This window comes from Rhinopithecus bieti, unplaced genomic scaffold (assembly GCF_001698545.2).
Source record: "Rhinopithecus bieti isolate Rb0 unplaced genomic scaffold, ASM169854v2 scaffold_9663, whole genome shotgun sequence".
NCBI lineage: Eukaryota > Metazoa > Chordata > Mammalia > Primates > Cercopithecidae > Rhinopithecus > Rhinopithecus bieti.
In genome coordinates, this window is record NW_016806456.1 from 55103 (window position 1) to 75189 (window position 20087).

The window sequence follows — 20087 nt, forward strand, 5'->3', positions numbered from 1 at the left end:
AAAAAAAAAAATAAAATAAATAATAAAATAAAATAAAATAAATAAAAAAAAAGAAAAGGTAGGCTTAACTGATTTGAAATAGAGTTGCCTGTGATTTCAGTTTTATTTCTTTGCAGGAATGTGTCCTTGGTCTGACTGACAGGTGTCGCTTTTTCATCAATGACATCGAGGTATCAAGGCTTGGTTTGGTATTGGACCCTTTTCACAGTGTTGGCTCTGAGTAATCAAGCTGACTTTCCCCCATGCCTTTCTGGTCTTCTCTCGTAGGTTGCGTCAAATATCACGTCATTTGCAGTATATGATGAGTTTTTATTGTTGACAACCCATTCCCATACCTGCCAGTGTTTTTGCCTGAGGGATGCTTCATTTAAAAGTAAGTTTTCAATGTATAAAATAGAAATGGTCCCACCTCCAATGTCTTTTGGAGTCTTGATGACTTTTTGAATTCTTCATCTACTTTGGCTTTTTATCAAGGAGTCCTAGGCTGGAGAAAATCTTCAGAGTTATTTTACTTAGACCCTAATTTCAACATAATGTCTCAGTTAAATCATTCTGCACTTTAGTAAAGACATCCAAGGAAGGGAGTTCCTTCCTTAAGCAGCACGTTCTAAACTTAAAAATTTTTCAGGAAATTTTATTATGTAATTGATCTAATATTTTATTTGGAATTACTATGTAGATCCCAAATGTTTTACCTTCTGTGTAATCTTTTCCCACTGTGCCCACCCTCCACTGTACATCTGGGCTCCATCTCGTGGTTTGTAGGATATTGGCTGCATTTTGTCTTCCATTCCATGCCCTATGTATCTCTGCGTGTGTGGCGTGTATGTGTGTGTGTCTTCCTTATTCTAAAAAGCCAACTTATTTTCTTTGCTTCCAACTTGGAAACAGGGAATCTTTCTTTCATGGATATGATTATAGTGCACTGATAATGCTAAGAAATAGAGAAGTTGCCCCAATTCTTACTGTGTTTCTCCAGATCATTTGAGAAGCTGTGTATGTGAATATGCGTGAGGGCTCTGTAAGAGAGGGCATGTTCATCAGCAGGGCTGATAGTGTTGAGGTTCAGTGGGAGAGCTAAGGCACATGGTTGTTATTTGTTCTCTTCTGTTTCACATAGTGTGTGTGGTTTCAATTGCAGTTAATGGAGAGTGGCTTATCGTGATAATTAAGGCTTATTAGTTAATGGTGTGTTTAGCATTACAGGCTGGCCTGAGCAGCAATCATGTGTTCAATGGGGAAGTTCTGCGGAAAGTGGAAAGGGGTTCACGGATTGTCACTGTTGTGCCCCAGGACACAAAGCTGGTGTTACAGGTAAGCTGGTTTTTCAGACAAGATAGATAGTCTGATTGTCATTCAGCCAAGTACCAAGCATAATTCTTTCAGGTTGTATTTTAGGCTCTCTTATTCTTTGTATCGTTGATTGTAAACCTTTCCTTGATAGCTTTCTGTTCACTTTATTCAAAGGAGTGTTGATACGGGCTGTGACCAGTAAGGCTCAAAGGGAAACCTTTCTTGAAAGTCAAGATAAATATAGAGAATAACCAGATTCTGCTAAAAGAGTGCTCATTTTAGAGAGTTGTGGTAGTTCTCTGTGAAGAGTTAGGTAAAATTGTGTATCCTGGCTATTTAAATGTTTTCTACTTAATTAAGAATGCTATTGCTTTAATTTATTTAAGATGCCAAGGGGAAACTTAGAAGTTGTTCATCATCGAGCCCTGGTTTTAGCTCAGATTCGGAAGTGGTTGGACAAGTAAGTGCCATTATACTGTTTGCAACTAGTTGGCTTGTGATTTACATGTGAAGACAATAAGTATTTTATTACAATTTTGAGAACTTAAAAGTATGAAAAGCACTCATTACCTATATCATCAATCAGATTCTTAGGGGCTCTTTTTTTTTTTTTTTTTTTTTAACTTTTTGATTTTAATACAGTATTTTGTAGTGGAGATTCCTAGCAGAAAGAATCGTGACGCTCATCATATAAAGGAGGGCTTCTCTTAACCTGAGGGAACACCTCTGGGTTTTAGGTGGCTTATGAACCCAGGGAGATAGTACACACCAAGCTTTGTCTTTGTGTATTTATCCAAGTAGAAAGCCCACAGCTTTCAACAGATTTACAGAGGGGACTATGACCCAAAAAAGACTGAGCCACTCTTGTGAAGGAAGTGACTGATTTTCTGAACCTATTTGGAGGAAATTTTGTATTAGAAAGATCTATACTAATGTTTTGTTTAAAAAGTAGACCTAAATTCCATGATGATTTTCTTTATTTTTGATTCAGAGTCTTGCTGTATTACCCAGGCTGGAGTGCAGTGGCACAATCTCAGCTCACTGCAACCTCTGCCTCCTGGATTCAAGCAGTCCTCCCACCTCAGCCTCCTGCATAGCTAGGATTACAGGCATGCACTACCATGCCTGGCTAATTTTGTTTTGTATTTTTAGTAGAGACAGGGTTTCACCATGTTGGCCAGGCTGGTCTCAAACTCCTGACCTCAAGTGATCTGCCCACCTCGGCCTTCCAAAGTGCTAGGATTACAGGCGTGAACCACCGTGGCTGGCCTTCTGTAATGATTTTCTGTTGTATGTATGTGAAGATGTAGTTCTCAGACAGCCATGATGAATAAATCACACCTTTTAAGAAGGTAAATGATGTGGTACCTGATTTTTGTATTCTGTAATTTCAGAGTAGAAATTCAGTAATAGTAGATTGGCACTGGGGCTGCAATCTGATTATAACTGGTTTGTATCCTAATGAAAATATACTGGGTCCGTGGAGCTCAGTTTTTTTGAATACTTTTTCTGTTCTTTCTCTGTCTCCTCACAGACTTATGTTTAAAGAGGCATTTGAATGCATGAGAAAACTGCGAATCAATCTCAATCTGATTTACGATCATAACCCTAAGGTAACTTTCTACACTGCCGTCCACTCCAGCTTACTTTGTACTTGAACTAATGTGATCTGAACGAAGGTGTTTTGTCCCTTCTTTTGGTAGGTGTTTCTCGAAAATGTGGCAACCTTCATTAAACAGATAGATTCTGTGAATCATATTAATTTGTTTTTTACAGAATTGAAGTAAGTATTTTGAATAATTCATGAGTATCTTTTCCATAATTTTCTCTCTTCTTGTTAAAGAAATCAAATATAAATAGCTAGAGAAGAAAAATTACTTACTGTGCATTTTAAAAAATTGCTATAACTCTTAGATGCCAGTTGGTTTTTTGCTCTTTTCCTTTCTTTTAAAACAGCCTGTTTAAAACTATGTCTTTAAAATATGTCATTCAGAATTATTTGACTTGATTTTAGATATACATATAGAACTATTTGTTTTCTTAGGAGATTGAAATCAAATGGCATCTTTCTCTCTGATGATCTTTCCCCTCAACTTTTTAATGAAACACTTACAAAATAGAGAAAAGTTGAGAGAATTGTCCAGTAAGCAGCCTATATATACCCTACCTGGATTCACCAGTTTATATTTTTCTGTATATGCATTCTCATTCTGTATAATCTGTCCATCCATCATTCATCTTGTTTGTAGACAAATTTCTAAGTGAGTTGTAGACATCAGTCCACTCTACCCCCTGTACTTCTTATATATCATTAACTAGAGGGCATTCTTTATGTGTGGGATGGTTTTGTTGCGTTTTTTCAGGTCATATTTATCTACAGTGAAATATCCAAATCTTAAGTGTGCCATTTAGTGAGTTTTGGCAAATGTGTACTTCATGTAACCTGAATGAACCTCTATCAAGTTAGAGGGCATTTACTCCTTTTCAGAAAGCTGCATCAAATTCCTTTTCAATCAGTCCCTGTCCCATTCCCCAGGCAACTACCCTTCTGAATTTTTCACCATAAATCAGTTTTGCCTGTTCAAGAGCTTCACCTAAATGGAAGCATACAGTATTACTCTTCTGCATAAAGCTGCTTTCATTCAGCACATTGTCTTGAAGTTCATCTGTGTTTTTGTATGTATCACTAGCTCATTCATTTTTTCTGACTCAGTAGTATGCCGTTGTATAAATACACCACTATTTGCTTATTCATTCCCCTGTTGCTGGACACCTGGATTGTACCCTGTTTGGGGCTCATGTGACTGAAACATCTACAAACATTTGTATAAGTCTTTTGTGGACATGTTTTATTTCTCAATATTTTTATAATTCAGTACTTTTCCAAAAGTCATTTTTATTTATCATCATCAGCAGGCCAGGTGTATGTTAGTAATTTGATTGCTGGGCTACATGTTGTTGATGACCTTCCCATACACACCTGTTCTTAGAGAAGAAGATGTCACAAAGACCATGTACCCTCCGCCAGTTACCAGCAGTGTCCACCTATCCAGGGGTCCTGACGGGAAAAAACTAGACCTTGTCTGCGATGCTATGAGAGCAGTCATGGAGAGCGTAAATCCTCATAAGTATGTATGCTGTCACCAGGCAGCAGCCTTTGAAAGACAGAAGTGTGTAGTTGTCCTTGTCCAGCCTATTCATCTTTCTCATTCTGGTGTTCTTCACTTACTACCTCAGATACTGCCTCTCCATACTTACATCTCATGTAAAGAAGACAACCCCCGAACTGGAAATTGTACTGCAGAAAGTACACGAGCTTCAAGGTAGAGATCCGCTCACAGAGAAAGTGCTAATGTGGCCGTGACTGCCACTAGTCTTCTGCAGGTGACCATCACCATGTCATTGCCACATCACGGATTTAATATGTGACCTTTTAGTTGCCATTTTAAGACTCATGTCGGTTTTTTTTCAGGGCTGCCCTCTAAAGCATATCTAAAAGTATCAGAAGTGTATATAATTCTTCTGATGTCCAGTTCTGTTGAGAAAAATTTATTGTCTTTTTGGTTATATTGCTAGGTCTGTGGGTTTTTTCCCCATATGGTTGTATTCTGTTTTGTTTTCTAAACACTGTTAGGAAATGCTCCCTCTGATCCTGATGCTGTGAGTGCTGAAGAGGCCCTGAAATATTTGCTGCTTCTGGTAGATGTTAATGAATTATATGATCATTCTCTTGGCACCTATGACTTTGATTTGGTCCTCATGGTAGCTGAGAAGTCACAGAAGGTATGTGGAGTTGTTACTTTTGTGCCATTTTGGTTCCTGTTTATATATAAGAACCAAACCTTGTATGTGAAACCCTGCTTCTGGTAGTGCAGTATCTTTTCTGCTATCACCCTGTGAGTGCAGGGCTGGAGACAGATCTGTGAGTTTCTAGGGCCCACGTTCCTAAGCCTGTGGATTATGAGATTGAGGAAGTGAAGTAAAATTACATGGCTTTTTTTTTTTTTGAGACAGAGTCTTGCTCTGTCTCCCAGGCTGGAGTGCAGTGGTACGATCTCGGCTTACTGCAAGCTCCGCCTTCTCAGTTCACACCATTCTCCTGCCTCAGTCTCCCGAGTACGTGGGACTACAGGTGCCCATCACCACGCCAGGCTAATTTTTTGTATTTTTAGTAGAGACGGGGTTTCACCGAGTTAGCCAGGATGGTCTCGATCTTCTGACCTCGTGATCCTCCTGCCTCGGCCTCCCAAAGTGCAGGATTACAGGTGTGAACCACCATGTGCGGCCTAAAATTACATGGTTATTTTTAAGATGATGGGCATATGTGTAAGCTAATTTCTTCTCTTATAAAGGAAATGTAACAAGTGATTCATGTTCCACTCCGGTTCTTTCTCACATGGCTCTTTTTTCTAGTGGAGGGTGGGCACATGGATCACAGAAGGCTCATGGCCTCCTTTCCTATGTTGGTACATGTGCTATCATCAAAAACTTTGAGCACCCCGATATGCTTATTTTTATCTAGTTTTTTGCAGCCTCAGTCTCTTCCCCATGATCTCTCCAAAAAGGAAAATCAGATCCTTCTCTCTGCTTAAAATCTTTCATGAGCTCCCATTGTTACGAGGATAAAATTCAGAAGCCATAATACTGCTTAGAAACCCTTCCTTGACCTGGCCTCTGTGTATCTTTCCATTCTCACTTCTTGGTATTGTCTTTTTTTCCTCTGCCCATGGAGGAAAGACAATGCTTTTGTCCCCCTTCCCTCGCCCCTCACTACCACCAGCTACCACATGCCTTGGTAGGCAGCATTACTTCTGCCACCCATGGGCTTTGACTGTTTCCACCCTCACCATTCACCTGGCTCATTCTCACTAATCTAGGTTAAAGGATGCCAAGGTGGCCTCTTCCCGGTAAGGCATTCATGCTTGCCTTCAGGGACTGGGTGAGGTGACCCTCCTATATGCTTCTGTTGCACACAGCGCCTGCAGGGAAGTTGCGTTAAAAACAGGGAACGCATCTCTGTTAGGAAGAAAAGCAATTGGCTTACAGGGCATGGCACAGAGCTGGAGATGATAGAGCCAATAAATACTAGGTTGGCAGGGTCTCAGAGTTTGGTGTCCAACTCAGTATAATTTTATTTTTTGTTTTAATGTGATCTTTTCAGGAGGGCATGGAATGTCATGAAAACAGCAATGTCTTAGACTTTTAGGAGAAGCTTAGATGCATTTGTTGAATATCTTGTAGACTAAAACCTTATTTCCCTTACTAGCCTATGAAATAAATGATACTGTGAGACTTAGTTAAGGAAGTTACTGTTGTTCCAAATGTAACTGAATCTCCGTATGTGAAAGCATTTTTACCAAAGCTTGTTTGGTGTTCAGCTGACCCTTGCACAACGTGAGTTTCAACTGTGCGAGTTTGAACTGTGGGGGTTTATCTAAATGGAGATCTCTCGCAAATACAGTTGGCCTTTTTTGTCCACAGGTTCTGCATCCACAATCAGTGTGGATTAAAAGTACAATATTTGCAGGATTTAAAACCTGCAGATACAGAGAGCCAACTTTTTGTGTATCCAGACTCCATGGGGTCAAATGTAGGACTGGAGTATGCTTGGATTTTGCTATCCTTGGGGCATCCTGGAACCAATTCCCCATGTATACTGGGGGACGACTGTAGTTTGATTTTATATATTATATAATATGTAGTTAATATCTAATATACATTTTAAAATTATGTAGCTTTGGGTTTATTGCTGTATATAAATGCTATTTGTTGCTGTATATAAATGCTATAGCAATAATAGCTATATATATAGCTATTATTATATATGTAGCTATTATGTATATAGCTATATATATAGCTATTATTGCTATATATAAATGCTATATATAAATGCTATTTATATTGCTGTATAAAAATATCACAAGTAATAAAGTTCTCATTAATCATTTTTTTAGGATCCCAAAGAGTATCTTCCATTTCTTAATACACTTAAGAAAATGGAAACTAATTATCAGCGGTTTACTATAGACAAATACTTGAAACGATATGAAAAAGCCATTGGCCACCTCAGCAAATGTGGTAAGCATGGGATTAGTATGTTCATCTCTACTTCAGATCTTCTTTGGAACTAGGCAAGGTATAAATTAAACTGTTAGTTTAGACAGTGATTGATTTCACTTCCTACTCCTGAAAACTCTGACAATGATGTATGCTCACCTTATTTTGTGCTGTGTTCTGAAAAGCTGAAGGTAAAGAAATCACTTTTAATGAACTGAAAGAGCTCCCTAGGTAAGAATGTCGAGCAGGTCCTTTTTTGGTTAAGAATGAGCACCTGTGAAATTAACGTCAGTGTCTCAGAATCAAAATTGGTTGACAGTTCTTCCTTCTCGTGCTGTTTGCAGATATGTCAGGGAAACTCTGCTTGTCTGGAGTGAGTGATGAGGCCACCTCCCCATGCCCTGCAAGACACAGTTTTAATTGACAGTGGTGGGGTGCCGTTTGTTCTTCTCATGCTGTAACAGTTGTGATTCTTTACTGAGGACTGGCGGGGTGTGGGGGGGGCGGGAAAGGAAGAATCACCTGGGGTGCATGTTAAGCCTTCAGCTGCTGGCATCCTTGGAGAATCTGATTCAGCTGATCTGGGATAGGACTGAAGTGTGCATGTGTCTAATAAGCTTCCCAGGCGATGTCTTTTCAAGGAGGCTGAGAAAACACCGGGCTGGAAAGCTGGGACTCTTAAGTAGGATGCTGATCCCAATCAGTGCTTCTCTTGCCTCAGAATCTGCAGTGGTACTCATTAAAAATTCAAATTCCAGGATCCTGTTCTTCAGATTCTCTGATTATTTAGGTCTTAAAAAGGTCCCTTATTGATTTTGTTTGGTGACCACTGGTATAAATGAAGTCCATTATGCTTCCCATGTCTTAAGCCTGTCTTTGTGTGACTCTTATTCCTGCAGGACCTGAGTACTTCCCAGAATGCTTAAACTTGATAAAAGATAAAAACTTGTATAACGAAGCTCTGAAGTTATATTCGCCAAGCTCACAACAGTACCAGGTATGTGGTGTGTGAAATGAGGCTGTCCCGATTTTGCTTTTTGCTTTAGTTGGAAAGGAGTGGGGATCTTGAGTTCATAACACCATCCTTGGCTTCAAAATTTATCGTAAAACTGATTATCCTCAATTTGAACTTCTTATCTGGAAGAATGGTCCTGACGTGTTCTCTGATTCCTCGTCTGGAATACCATAGCACCTTCCCCGTGGGGTTTCCTGCTTCCTTCCCACCCCTCCTCTTGTCCAGCCTCACTGCTGTGAGACTGATGATCCTAACAAGTACAGATCTTTCCCATTAATTCCAGCATAAAGGGAAAGCTTTGTTTGTTTAAAAAAGCATCCCTTTAGCTTTTTTAATATACCACACACTTTGCTTATAAGCTAAAAGTGTTATATGATCCTCTTGATAGCCTAATGGGGTGCTGTGCACACTTGTAGATGAAGAAGCAACTTGCCTGAGGATCCAGAGCTACAAAGTGCTGGACCTGGGATACAGAACCCAGGCTGCCCAACCACCCTGGCCATGCTATTAGCCACTAGTCTACATGCCACCAGCATCACCATTTTTACTTTGTCCTCAGACTACATACACATCTTTCTGTGATCAAGCCTGCCAGTTTCTTCAGCACCAGCTTCTGCCACTGTCTACATTCCCAGTTACTTGTAGGGTTCTACAGATGTCACATCATGTGATTCCTCTGCCATCTCTCTACCCACCAGCCTTCCTTTAGCCCCATTTGTCCATCAGAACCTTTGGGTTACTCCTGAATGCAATTCGTGGACCAGATGCCAAACACTGAGCTCCCAGAGCAGCCTGCCCTCACCTTGGTGATTGTGTTTGTCAAACTGCTGATTAGCTGCATTGTCTCCTCCAGCAGGCTGTGGGGCTTCTTAAGGGCAGGGACTCCATGTTGTATTCCTGTCTGCATCTCTGCCTAACATCCAGCCTGGAGAATTGAGGATTTGGCCGGTGGCTGCCTCTTCGCCCTTGTTTTCTGTTCTCTCCCACACTCACTTTGCTCCAGTCACACTGGCCGTCCTGTTGCTCCTCAGACCTGCCATACACATTCCTGCTGCGTGGCCATGGTGCCTTCTGTGCCCTCTGCCTGTACGCTGTCACCTATCTCGTCACGTGGTTTATTCTCCTGACAGCCCTCAGAGCTCACACTCCCTGAGGGCTGCGAGGAGACTGTCCTCTGTCCCTTAACCCACCTTTGCCATTATGCTATAGACTCTATTTTGTCCATCAGTCCATCCTCTGTTACTATAAGAGCAGCAACTTGGTGGTGGTTCTTGTATGGTTTTTCATTTGTTTGGTTTTATTTTTTGCCTTGCTATATTATCCATACTGCTTAGAATGGTGCATATGTAGTTAAGAGTAATTATTTGTTGAGTGAATAAATGGCACATCCTCAGTAAGGTTTTGAATGAAAAAATGATTGCACTAACTGGTCAACTGTAAGATTTTCCCAGGTAATTCTTTCAAGGGAGTTTGAAGTATAGGAACTAAGGCAGCTACCCTGGAGCTTTTCAGAAATGATTGTCATGTTTCCTCCTCAGTCCTAAATCTCCTCTTGTCACAGGATATCAGCATTGCTTATGGGGAACACCTGGTGCAGGAGCACATGTATGAGCCAGCGGGGCTCATGTTTGCCCGTTGCGGTGCCCATGAGAAAGCTCTGTCAGCCTTTCTGACATGTGGCAACTGGAAGCAAGCCCTCTGTGTGGCAGCCCAGCTTAACTTTACCAAAGACCAGCTGGCTGGCCTCAGCAGAACTCTGGCCGGTAAGTACAATCATTTGTATGTCTACATCTACAAAGGTTTTAAAAATTTTATTTCTTTGTTTTGTTTGGTAATTTTGCAAATAAATTTAGGGCAGAATACCCTGAGACAGTCTCGTTCTCACTGATAAAAATTAATTTAGAATGCTTTAAAGGATAAGCTACTACAACAAGAGTCCCAGAATGCAGTGACCCAGTATGGAAAGATGTTTATTTCTCTCTCCCATAGGGATTGATCGGCCCTTCCATTGTGTGGCTCTGCAGCCTTTTAGGCAGATGGTTGTAGCTGGGTTATCTCCACATCTGTGGGGAAGGAAGCAGACTGGGGAGAAGTTAGAGTCATGGTAAAACATTTACTTTTAAGTTGGAAATGACCTGGATGGAAGTTAAACTATCACCTTCTATTCGATCTCGGCCACACCGTGTAGCTGGATGGGCTGTGCCCTGTAGGAAAGTAAAGATGAATTTTGGGATGGGTCCATTCTGGTATAGACAGTAGGTTGTTGGAATAGCCAGGAATGAAGTGGGGGAAAAAAAGGCCAAATGTCCATGCTTTCTGAAAGCACAGGCAGTTTAGCTGCATCAGGGACAAGGGTTGCCCGAATCAGAGGTGAGGCTGGTACCAGGATCTAGTACTAGAGTAGAGGAAAGGGTAAGGACACCTGTGAAAAGAGATGAGCAGAAGCTCTGGTCCTCTCAGCAGTGCTTGAAGTAAAGCAATGGCTAGTATATTTTTTCCCCTAACTTGTAAATATTGTTGAGATCTCAAAGAAAAAAATAAAAAGCAGTCCTAAAAAAATTCCAAACTCTATCCTGTTAAATTTATGTTAGATTTATTTATATCCTGTCCTTCTTTGTCATTTGCATTATTCTTTTTTTCTTGGGACTATAACAATGCATGGGATTATCACTTTTCTTTTTCTAGTTATTAGCCCTTCCCAAATCCCTCCGTTTCCAAGCTGGCCTCTTTTTACAAATGTCAAGAATTCCTTATTTCAGGCCTTTTAGGTATTCATTCAGTCTCCATTGTTCCTTTCTGCTTTAGAAATTTATGATATTGGTTGTTTATACCTTCTATCTCTGTTCTTGGTCTTTATCTTCTATTCTTTACAGCTCTTAGCTTGCTATTTCCCATGTCTTATAATGGAGTATTTCTAGTTTTCTCAGATGTTTAGCGAAAGTAGCAAACATCTCAAACAAAGATGTTTGAGAAGTGTTACACACTGGAGTCACTCTGTGTGTACATTTAACGTAGGCAGTTTACACAAGACAGCAAAAGAAAGAAAAGGTTAACTATTTAAATAGTGGAGGTGATTTTACCTACTTTTTTTTAGTGATATATGCCCTGGAGTGAGCATGCAATGAGAGACCAGAATCTGCCAGCCCCTTCGAAAGCCGTGGGTTCTCTGTGCCTCTCAGTGTGATTTATCTCAATTGGGCTAAGTCTGGGATCTAAAGACACTGCATGACTCAGACATAAGTCAGCTACCTCCATCTAGTGCTCAACCGAAGAAATAGTGGTTTCTTACTGTTAAGGGACGAAGTGGGTTTGTGAGAGATACCAGGTCATTTTCCCATATACATGCTTCGGAAGCATCTTTCAAGGCTAATTTTGGCTATATATGATTTTCAATTCCTGTGCTAAATTTAGATTCCAGCTGCGATTTAAGATAGGACTCTATGTTATATATCCCTGTTCCCTCACAGAAATTCGGAAAGTACATAGTTTCATGCATAATGAAGACATATTAAAGAAGCACTTGAGCCAAAGAATCTGTTTGACTTTGTAGTCAACTGCTGCTTATTGTCTCTACAGGAAAGCTGGTTGAGCAGAGGAAGCACATTGACGCAGCCATGGTTTTGGAACAGTATGCCCAGGTAAACTCAATTCCTCCCTTCTAAACCCCCTAGTCAGCCAGAAAGGTCTTCTCATGATCTTAGTGATGATGAAAGTTAAAGGAACTGTGCATAATTGTTAAGTCCAGAGATAGTGTTTGCCCCAGCAGTCTTATCTTGCTGGCTTGACTTGGAAGTCTAAATTTAGTACATCTCTCAGTTTTGTGAGGTAGACTATGAAAGGGCTCTACTTTAACATACTAGTGGTTTGACCTTGGTAGAAAGTACTTAATTACCTCTCAAGGTCATTGTGCTTTTTAAAATTGAGTTTGCCAAAGTAGAAACAATGAGAAAGGACCACTATAAAACAGGATCATTGAAGGCTACATATTCTTGGCTTTTACTCCCATTCTCTCCATTGGAAATGTCTCTTTTACCTCGGGGACCTGGAGGTTCCAGTTTTATAGCAGATTATAAGGATAAGTACCCATATGAGCATTTGGTAGTATTATAGGATTTATTATGAAAATAAGAACACTGCAGTAACACTGGCCACAGACTAACAGTACACAGGTGCACAGTTGACACCAGGGATTATTGCCTTGTAGAGTTTTGACCTTTGATGAGAGAGTGTTTTTTACAGTTGTTACTGAGAGCACATTTATGTAACTTAATTGTGCTTTAAAAATATGTAATTGAGGCCGGGTGGTGGGTGGCTCAAAAGCCTGTAATCCCAGCACTTTGGGAGGCCGATGACGGGCGGATCATGAGGATCAGGAGATCAGGAGACCATACCTCACGAACACGGTGAAACCCTGTCCATCTACTAAAAAATACAAAAAAAAAAAAAAAAAAAATGGGGCCGGGCGCGGTGGTCAAGCCTGTATTCCCAGCACTTTGGGAGCCGAGGACGGGCGGATCCGAGGTCAGGAGACTGAGGACCATCCTGGCTAACACGGTTTGAAACCCCGGGTCTCTACTAAAAAAAAAAAAAAAAAAAAAAAAAAAAAACCAAGCTGGGCGAGGTGGCCGGGTGCCTGTAGTCCCAGCCACTCGGGAGGCTGAGGCAGGAGGAATGGCATGAACCCGGGAGGCGGAGGCTTGCAGTGAGCTGAGATCCGGCCACTGCACTCAGCCTGGGCCAACAAGCGAGACTCCATCTCAAAAAAAAAAAAATATGTAATTGTCTCTTATGAAATAACAGTGAGTGAAAGAAGATAACTAAAATTTTATATCATTAGATCCTGGAGAGAATATTTGTTGGGTGATTGAGTTGAAAATATCAGTGAATGAAACATACCCGAAAGAGTAGAGAGGTTGGGGTGGAAAGATATACCACATAGAGGGTTAATTAAATGGATAAGATGCCATTATCTTTTTTTCTTTGTAAATGAAGATTAATGCATAAAATTATTTTGTCTGATTTACATACAATAAAATTATGTGTGGTACAGTTGTATAATTTACAAATAATGAAGTTAATTCACCAATTTTAGATGAAGAATTGAGTACATTTTGACAGATGTTTGTAGTTGTGTGACCACCATTGTACTCATAATGTAGAACATTTCTAACACCTCCACAAGTTCCCTACTTCCCCTTTGCAGTCAGCCTTCTCCCTCCACTGCCAGCCTTTGGCAAACTGATCAGTCAGTAAAGTTTCGCATTATCTAGAATTTCATATAAACAGAGCCATATGGTATGTAGTCTGTTTAGTCTGGCTTCTTTCACTCACATAGTGCATTAGAGATGCATCCATGTTATAGTTTATTCCTTTGTATTGCTGAGTAGTATCCCATTGTATGAATATGTCAGAATTTGTGGATCTGTTCACCAGTTGATGTACATTTGGATTGTTTTCAGTTTGGGGTTATGAATAACACAGCCGTGAACATTCTAGTACAGGTCTTTGTGGGGATGGGAGTGGGAATGCTACATCCCATGGTAAGTGGATGTTCAGCTTTTTAAGGAGCTGCAGAACTAATCTGCAGTGGCCGTATCATTTTGCATTCGCACCAGTGATATGTGAGAGTGCTTCAGTGTCTTTTATACTCACCAACACTGGGTGTATTACTGTGACACTAGAGGTATTATCTATTGCTATGTAACAACTTACCTTAAAAGCTGGCAGCTTAAAACAACAGACCCTATTATCCCACTTTTTCAATGGGCCAAGAATCTTGGCTGGGCTTAGCTGGGGCCTCTGGCTCAGGGTCCTTTACAAGGCTGCATTTAAGGTATTGGCCGGGACTGGAGTCATCTCAAGGCTTGACTAGCTTTTAATTTCCTTTTATTGACCTTGTATCCTGCAACCTTGTTAAACTCATTTATTAGTTCTAGAAGCTTTTGGGTGTATTCTCTAGGATTTTCTACATTAACAAACACGGTTTCTATAAATACAGTTTTATGTCTTTCTTATAATCAATACTTTTTTCTCTATCTCTATTGCATTTTCTAAGGCTTCCAATGTGGTGTTGAATAGAAGTGTTAAGAGTGAACATTGTTGCCTTTTTCCTGATGTTGGAGAAAATTCAGTTGTCTTTTATCATTAAGTATCATGTTTGCTTTTTTAAAGTTTGATTCTATTTTATTTTATTTTTGAGACAGACTCTTGCTCTGTCACCCAGGCTGGAGTGCAGTGGTGTGATCTCAGCTCACTACAACCTTGACCTCCTGGGCTCAAGTGATCCTCCCACCTCAGCCTCCTGAGGAGCTGGGACTACAGGCACATGCCACAATGCCTGGCTAATTTTCATATCTTTTGTAGGGATGGGGTTTTGCCATGTTGCCCAGGCTGGTCTTGAACTCTTGGGTTCAAGCAGTTTGCCTGTCTCAGCCTCCCAAAGTGCTGGGATTACAGGTATGAGCCCCTGGGCCTGGCCTGATATTTGTTTTTTTTTTTTTTTTTAAATGCTCTCTGTTGCAGAGTTGCCAAACTACAACCTGTGACAAATTCAGCTTATCATCCGTTTTGTAAATAAAGTTTTACTGGAGCATAGCCATGCTCATTAGTTTACATCTTGTCTATGGCTGCTTATACACTATAGCAGCAGAGTTAAAGAGTTGTGACAGAGATAGTTTGGTCCATAAGGCCTAAAATATTTACTGTCTAACCTTTTACAGGAAAAAATTGCAGATTCCTGCCCTCTTGGTTTGAGGAAATCCCCTTCTATTCCTTGTTCTGAGAGGTTTTTTTTTTTTTATCATGAATGGGTGTTGAATTTTGTCAAATGCATTTTCAACTATGATGATTATTTGTTTTTAGACCAGTGATATGGTGGACTAGGTGATTGATTTTCTACTGTTAAACCAACCTTGCATCTCTGGGTTCAACCCCACTTGGTATTATATATTTATTATCCTTTTTCTCTCCTGGTAGATTAGATTTACTAAAATTTTCTTGAGGATTTTTGTGTTTGTGTTCATGAAGGATATTGGTTTGTAGTTTTTTAATGTCTTTGCCATGTTTGGGGTATCAGGATAATGCTGCTGTCATAAAATGAGGGGTGGTGTTCTTTATACTTCTGTTTTCTGGAGGATTTCATGTAGAGTTGGTATGAGAGTCTGACTCATGGTTAAAAACCTATGTGTGATGTTTCAGACCTGACCATAAACAATTATAGACTTGACCTAGGAGGCTACATGAGGAAAAGCTGCCCTCCCCACACCAGACTTGGCATACTGCCAATGCATTACAGTTTCTGAAGGGAGTTGCAAGCAAGGACTCAGGGCCCCCTGTTAGTCATGCTCCTGTAAACAGTATTTGCATTCAGAGTCCTGGCGCTTTCATTCCTAGGTCTCTCTATCTGAGGCCATGGGCCAACGTCTTCTTCAGGCACCTCTGCCAAGACCTCTTTATATAAGAAGGAATGGAAAAACCTTAACATTTTTTCCCACTGTGACTCACTACCCAGTACTTTTCCACCCTTAGCCCCCTTCCTTTGCACCCATACCCCCAAGATCCATCAAACTGCTAAAGCCTTTTTTTTTCAAGCTCCTTCAACAGTGAACCAACCCTCATGTCTGTGTGGATCCAGCTGAGTCTTGAATAGTGAGTTGTTCTTTGGGAAAAAATGGAACAGAGAGAGTAGGTGCTTTCCCTGGTTTTAGCCTCTTACTTATACCAATGCAATACCTGAAGGCTTAACTCATTTTTGACTTGTTACTTTGATCAGCTACTCCAATACCCGACAGCTCAGCTCTTGGGAGATATTTTTTTCCTTACATGTTTAGTAGAATATACCAGTAAGGCCATCTGGGCCAGGGGTTTTCTTTAATGAAAGTTTTTCACTATTAATTCAGTTACTTTAGTAGACATTAGCCTATTCAAGTTTATCTGTGTCTTCTGGAATGAGCATTGGTAGTTTATGTCTTTCAAATAATTTGTTCATTTCATCTAAATTGTCAGATTTATTGGCATAAAGTGTTTGTAGTATTCTCTTATTTTATTGCCCATAGGGTCTATGGTGACGTCCTGTCTTTCATTCTAGATATGAATGTGTCTTCTTTTTTTCTGATTATTCTGGCCAGAGGTTTATCAATTTTATTGATCTTATTAAAGAATGAAGTGTTTCATTGTTTTCTCTATGATTTTCTGTATTCTATATCACTAATTTTAAAATTATTTTCTGTTTATTATTTTATTTGCTCTTTATTTTCTAGTTTCTTAAGATGATGGCTTTTTTTTTTTTTTTTTTTTTTTTTTTTTTGAAACAGAGTCCCACTCTTGCTCAGGCTGGAGTGCAGTGGCACAATCATGGCTCACTGCAGTCTCAAACTCCTAGGCTCAAGCTATCCTCCTCCTTCAGCCTCCAGAGTAGTTGGGATTACAGGTGCATGCCACCATGCCTGGCTAATTTTCAATTTTTTTTTGTAGAGATAGGGTGTTACTCTGTTGCCCACACTGGTCTGAAACTCCTGGTCTTAAGTGATCCCTCCGCCTCTGCCTCCCAAAGTGCTGGGATTCCATGCGTAAGCCACTTTCCTGGCCAAGGTGATGGCTTAAAGCCATTGATTTGAGATGATTCCTTACTTTATAGTTTAAGCATATAATGCCATAATTTTCCTCAAGCACCGTTTTAGTTACATTATACAAATTTTGAAATGTTTTGTTTTCATTTTCTAATTTCCCTTGTGATTTCTTTGTTGACCCTTGGCTTATTTAGAAGTATGTTTGCTGGGCGCGGTGGCTCACGCCTGTAATCCCAGCACTTTGGGAGGCCGAGGCGGTGGATCACGAGGTCAGGAGATTGAGACCATCCTGGCTAACACTGTGAAACCCCGTCTCTGCTAAAAATACAAAAAATTAGCTGGGCATGGTGGCGGGCGCCTGTAGTACCAGCTACTCAGGGGGCTGAGGCAGGGGAATGGCATGAACCCGGGTGGTGGAGCTTGCAGTGAGCCGAGATCACACCACTGCACTCCAGCCTGGATGACAGAGCGAGACTCCATCTCAAAAAAAAAAAATTATATATATATGTTTAACTTGCAGATATTGGAGATTTGCCAGCCATCTTTTTGTTATTAATTTCTACTTTAATTTTGTTGTAATTAGAGAGCATGCATTTTATTAATTTAAATTTATAATTTATTTTAATTTATAATATGGTCTGTTTTACAGAATATTGTGTGTGTATTTGAAAGTAATATGAAAGCTACTATTATTGAATGGAGTGTTCTATAAATGTCAGTTAGATTAGGTTGATCATGCTGTTCTAGTTTTTTGTATCCTTACTGGTTTCCTCACTACTTGCTCCATCAGTGACTGGAAAAGTGTTAAAATCTCCCGCTGCAATAATTTATTTGTCTATTTCTCCTTTCGTTCTACCAGTGTTTGCTTCACATGTTTTGAAGCTCTGTTATAGGTGCATACATGCTTACGGGTATGTCCTAGATGTATTCATTTTGACATCCGTCTTTCTCTGTTACTATTTCTAATTCTGAATTCGACTTTAATGTTATTAGTATAGCTTTTCCACCTTTCTCTTGGTTAGTCTTTTCATTGCGTATCTTTTTATCCTTTTACTTTTAATCTATCTGAATGTAGTCTTTATTTTGAAGGTGGGTTTCTTGTTGATAGCATTAGTTGTTTTTTTTTTAATCTAATTTGACAATCTCTGCCTTTTAATCGGAGGGTTTAGACATTTGCATTGAGTGTGATTACTGATATAGTTAGATTTAAACCTACAGTCTTGCTGTTTTCTGTTTTTTCATTGATCCTTTGTTTCTTGTTTTTTCTTTTTTTGCTTTCTTTTGGATTTAGTATTTTTCATAATTCCATTTTACCTCCACTGTTGGCTTATTAGCTATACCTCTTCATTTCAGTATTTTAGTGGTTGTTCTAGAATTTATAATAAAAATCATTAATTGACCATATCTTCAGATAATAGTATACCACTTCATATATAGTATAAAAACCTTACAAGAGTATTCACTCCATAATACTTTGTTATTGGTTTTGCTTTAAGTGATCATTATTGCTTAAGGAAATTTTTTAATGATCTGTCTTTCATGTTTATTCTTTTTTTTTTTTTCTTCAAAAGAAGCTGGAAAGGATTTTATTCAATATTATCTGAGTTTTCAAAAACTGCTGGCCACTCAAAATGGATCAACAACAAAAATTTAAGAGCTAAAACTGTAAAACTCTTGAAGGCTGGGCACAAAGTTTCATGCCTGTGATTCCAGCACTTTTCGAGAGGCTGAGATGGGAGGATCACTTGAGCCCAAGGGTTTGAGACCAGCCTGGGCAACATAGAAAGACCTTGTTTCTACAAAAAATAAAAACATAATTAGCCAGGCATGGTTGTGTGCACCTGTAGTCCCAACTCCTTGGGAGGCCAAGGTGGGAGGATTTCCTGAGCCCATAAGTTTGAGACTGCAGTGAGCTGAGTTCACACCACTGCACTTTAGCCTGGACAACAGAATAAGACCCTGTCTAAAAGAAAACCAAAATGAAACTATAAAACTCTTAGAAGAAAACAGGGGTAAATCTTCATGACTTTGGATTTGGCGATGGATGGTTGGAATTAATACCAAAACACAATCAATAAATTGATAAATTGGATTTTATAAAAATTAAGAACTTGTGTGTATCAAGGGCATTGTCAAGAATGTGAAAAGACAGCATATAGAATGGAAGAAGATATTTGCAAATCATATATCTGATAAAGGTCTAATATCCAGAATATGTAAGGAACTTCTGCAACTCAACAACAGAAAGCCAGGTAAATCAGTTTTGAAATGAGCAAAGGCCTGTAATCCCAGCTACTTGGCAGATTGAGAAAGGAGGATTGCTTGAGGCTAGGAGTTTAAGACCAGCCTGGACAACATAGTGAGACACTGTCTCTAAAAACATTTTTTTAATTAGCTGGATGTGGCGGCATATGCCTGTAGTCCCAGCTACATGGGAGACTGAGGCAGGAGGATCACTTGAGGCCAGGAGGTCAAGGCTGCAGTGAGCTATGATTGTGCCCCTGCATCCCAGCCTGGGCGATAGAGTGAGACGCTGTCTGAGAAAAAAAAAATAGAAAAACAAAACATTTAGAAGATTGCTGTTCTAGTCTACTATTTTTTCAAAGTGTGGTCTTGTTAACAACTCTGGAGCCCACCTAAACCTGCTGAATCAAACTTGGTAGTAAAGCTGGGGAGATGGGCATGTCTAACAGACCTTTCCAGTGGTTTTGATGTCCAGGCATGCAGAGAGATGATGCTTACCTTGTGTTTTGTCATTATTTTCAGAATTTACACGGCTCCCTTGTCTTTTGTATCAATATTTATGGAGACACAGGCAGGTCTGTGGTTAGTTTTGCAGTTGGCTGTGATGACATCTGACACACTCTCTTCACCTGTTGTCTTCTTCCTGTTCCCTTGTCAGGATTATGAAGAAGCTGTGCTCTTGCTGTTAGAAGGAGCTGCCTGGGAAGAAGCTTTGAGGCTGGTAAGAATCTTTTAAACCCTCTGGATGTTGGGGGCTAAGCAGAGAGGGCGAGCAAGGGATTCCAGATCAGTTGGAATCTCTTGTCTTCTAAGGCTTGTGAAATAAGTAGAAATAGGTCAGGATCCTGGCTTAAGGAAAAGCAGTGTTTTAAAACCGTTTTATTTATTTATTTATTTATTTATTTAATTTA

At 39.8% G+C, this 20087-nt stretch overlaps 1 protein-coding gene across 5 annotated transcripts in view; it reads left to right on the plus strand.

Annotated features, from left to right (window-relative positions):
• Positions 1–20087, plus strand: part of ELP1 (elongator acetyltransferase complex subunit 1) — a 69349-nt gene that overhangs the window by 35218 nt on the left and 14044 nt on the right. For 4 of the 5 annotated variants that reach the window (XM_017876678.1, XM_017876679.1, XM_017876680.1 and 1 more), the window contains 14 exons: positions 117–170; positions 268–373; positions 1199–1314; positions 1680–1753; positions 2828–2906; positions 2997–3076; positions 4284–4421; positions 4531–4616; positions 4928–5076; positions 7248–7371; positions 8250–8347; positions 9927–10128; positions 11942–12003; positions 19835–19897. In XM_017876678.1, coding sequence (XP_017732167.1) covers positions 117–170; positions 268–373; positions 1199–1314; positions 1680–1753; positions 2828–2906; positions 2997–3076; positions 4284–4421; positions 4531–4616; positions 4928–5076; positions 7248–7371; positions 8250–8347; positions 9927–10128; positions 11942–12003; positions 19835–19897 — 1431 coding nt within the window. The remainder of the gene's footprint in view (positions 1–116; positions 171–267; positions 374–1198; positions 1315–1679; positions 1754–2827; positions 2907–2996; positions 3077–4283; positions 4422–4530; positions 4617–4927; positions 5077–7247; positions 7372–8249; positions 8348–9926; positions 10129–11941; positions 12004–19834; positions 19898–20087) is intronic. The other variant, XM_017876681.1, reaches the window with a different exon arrangement.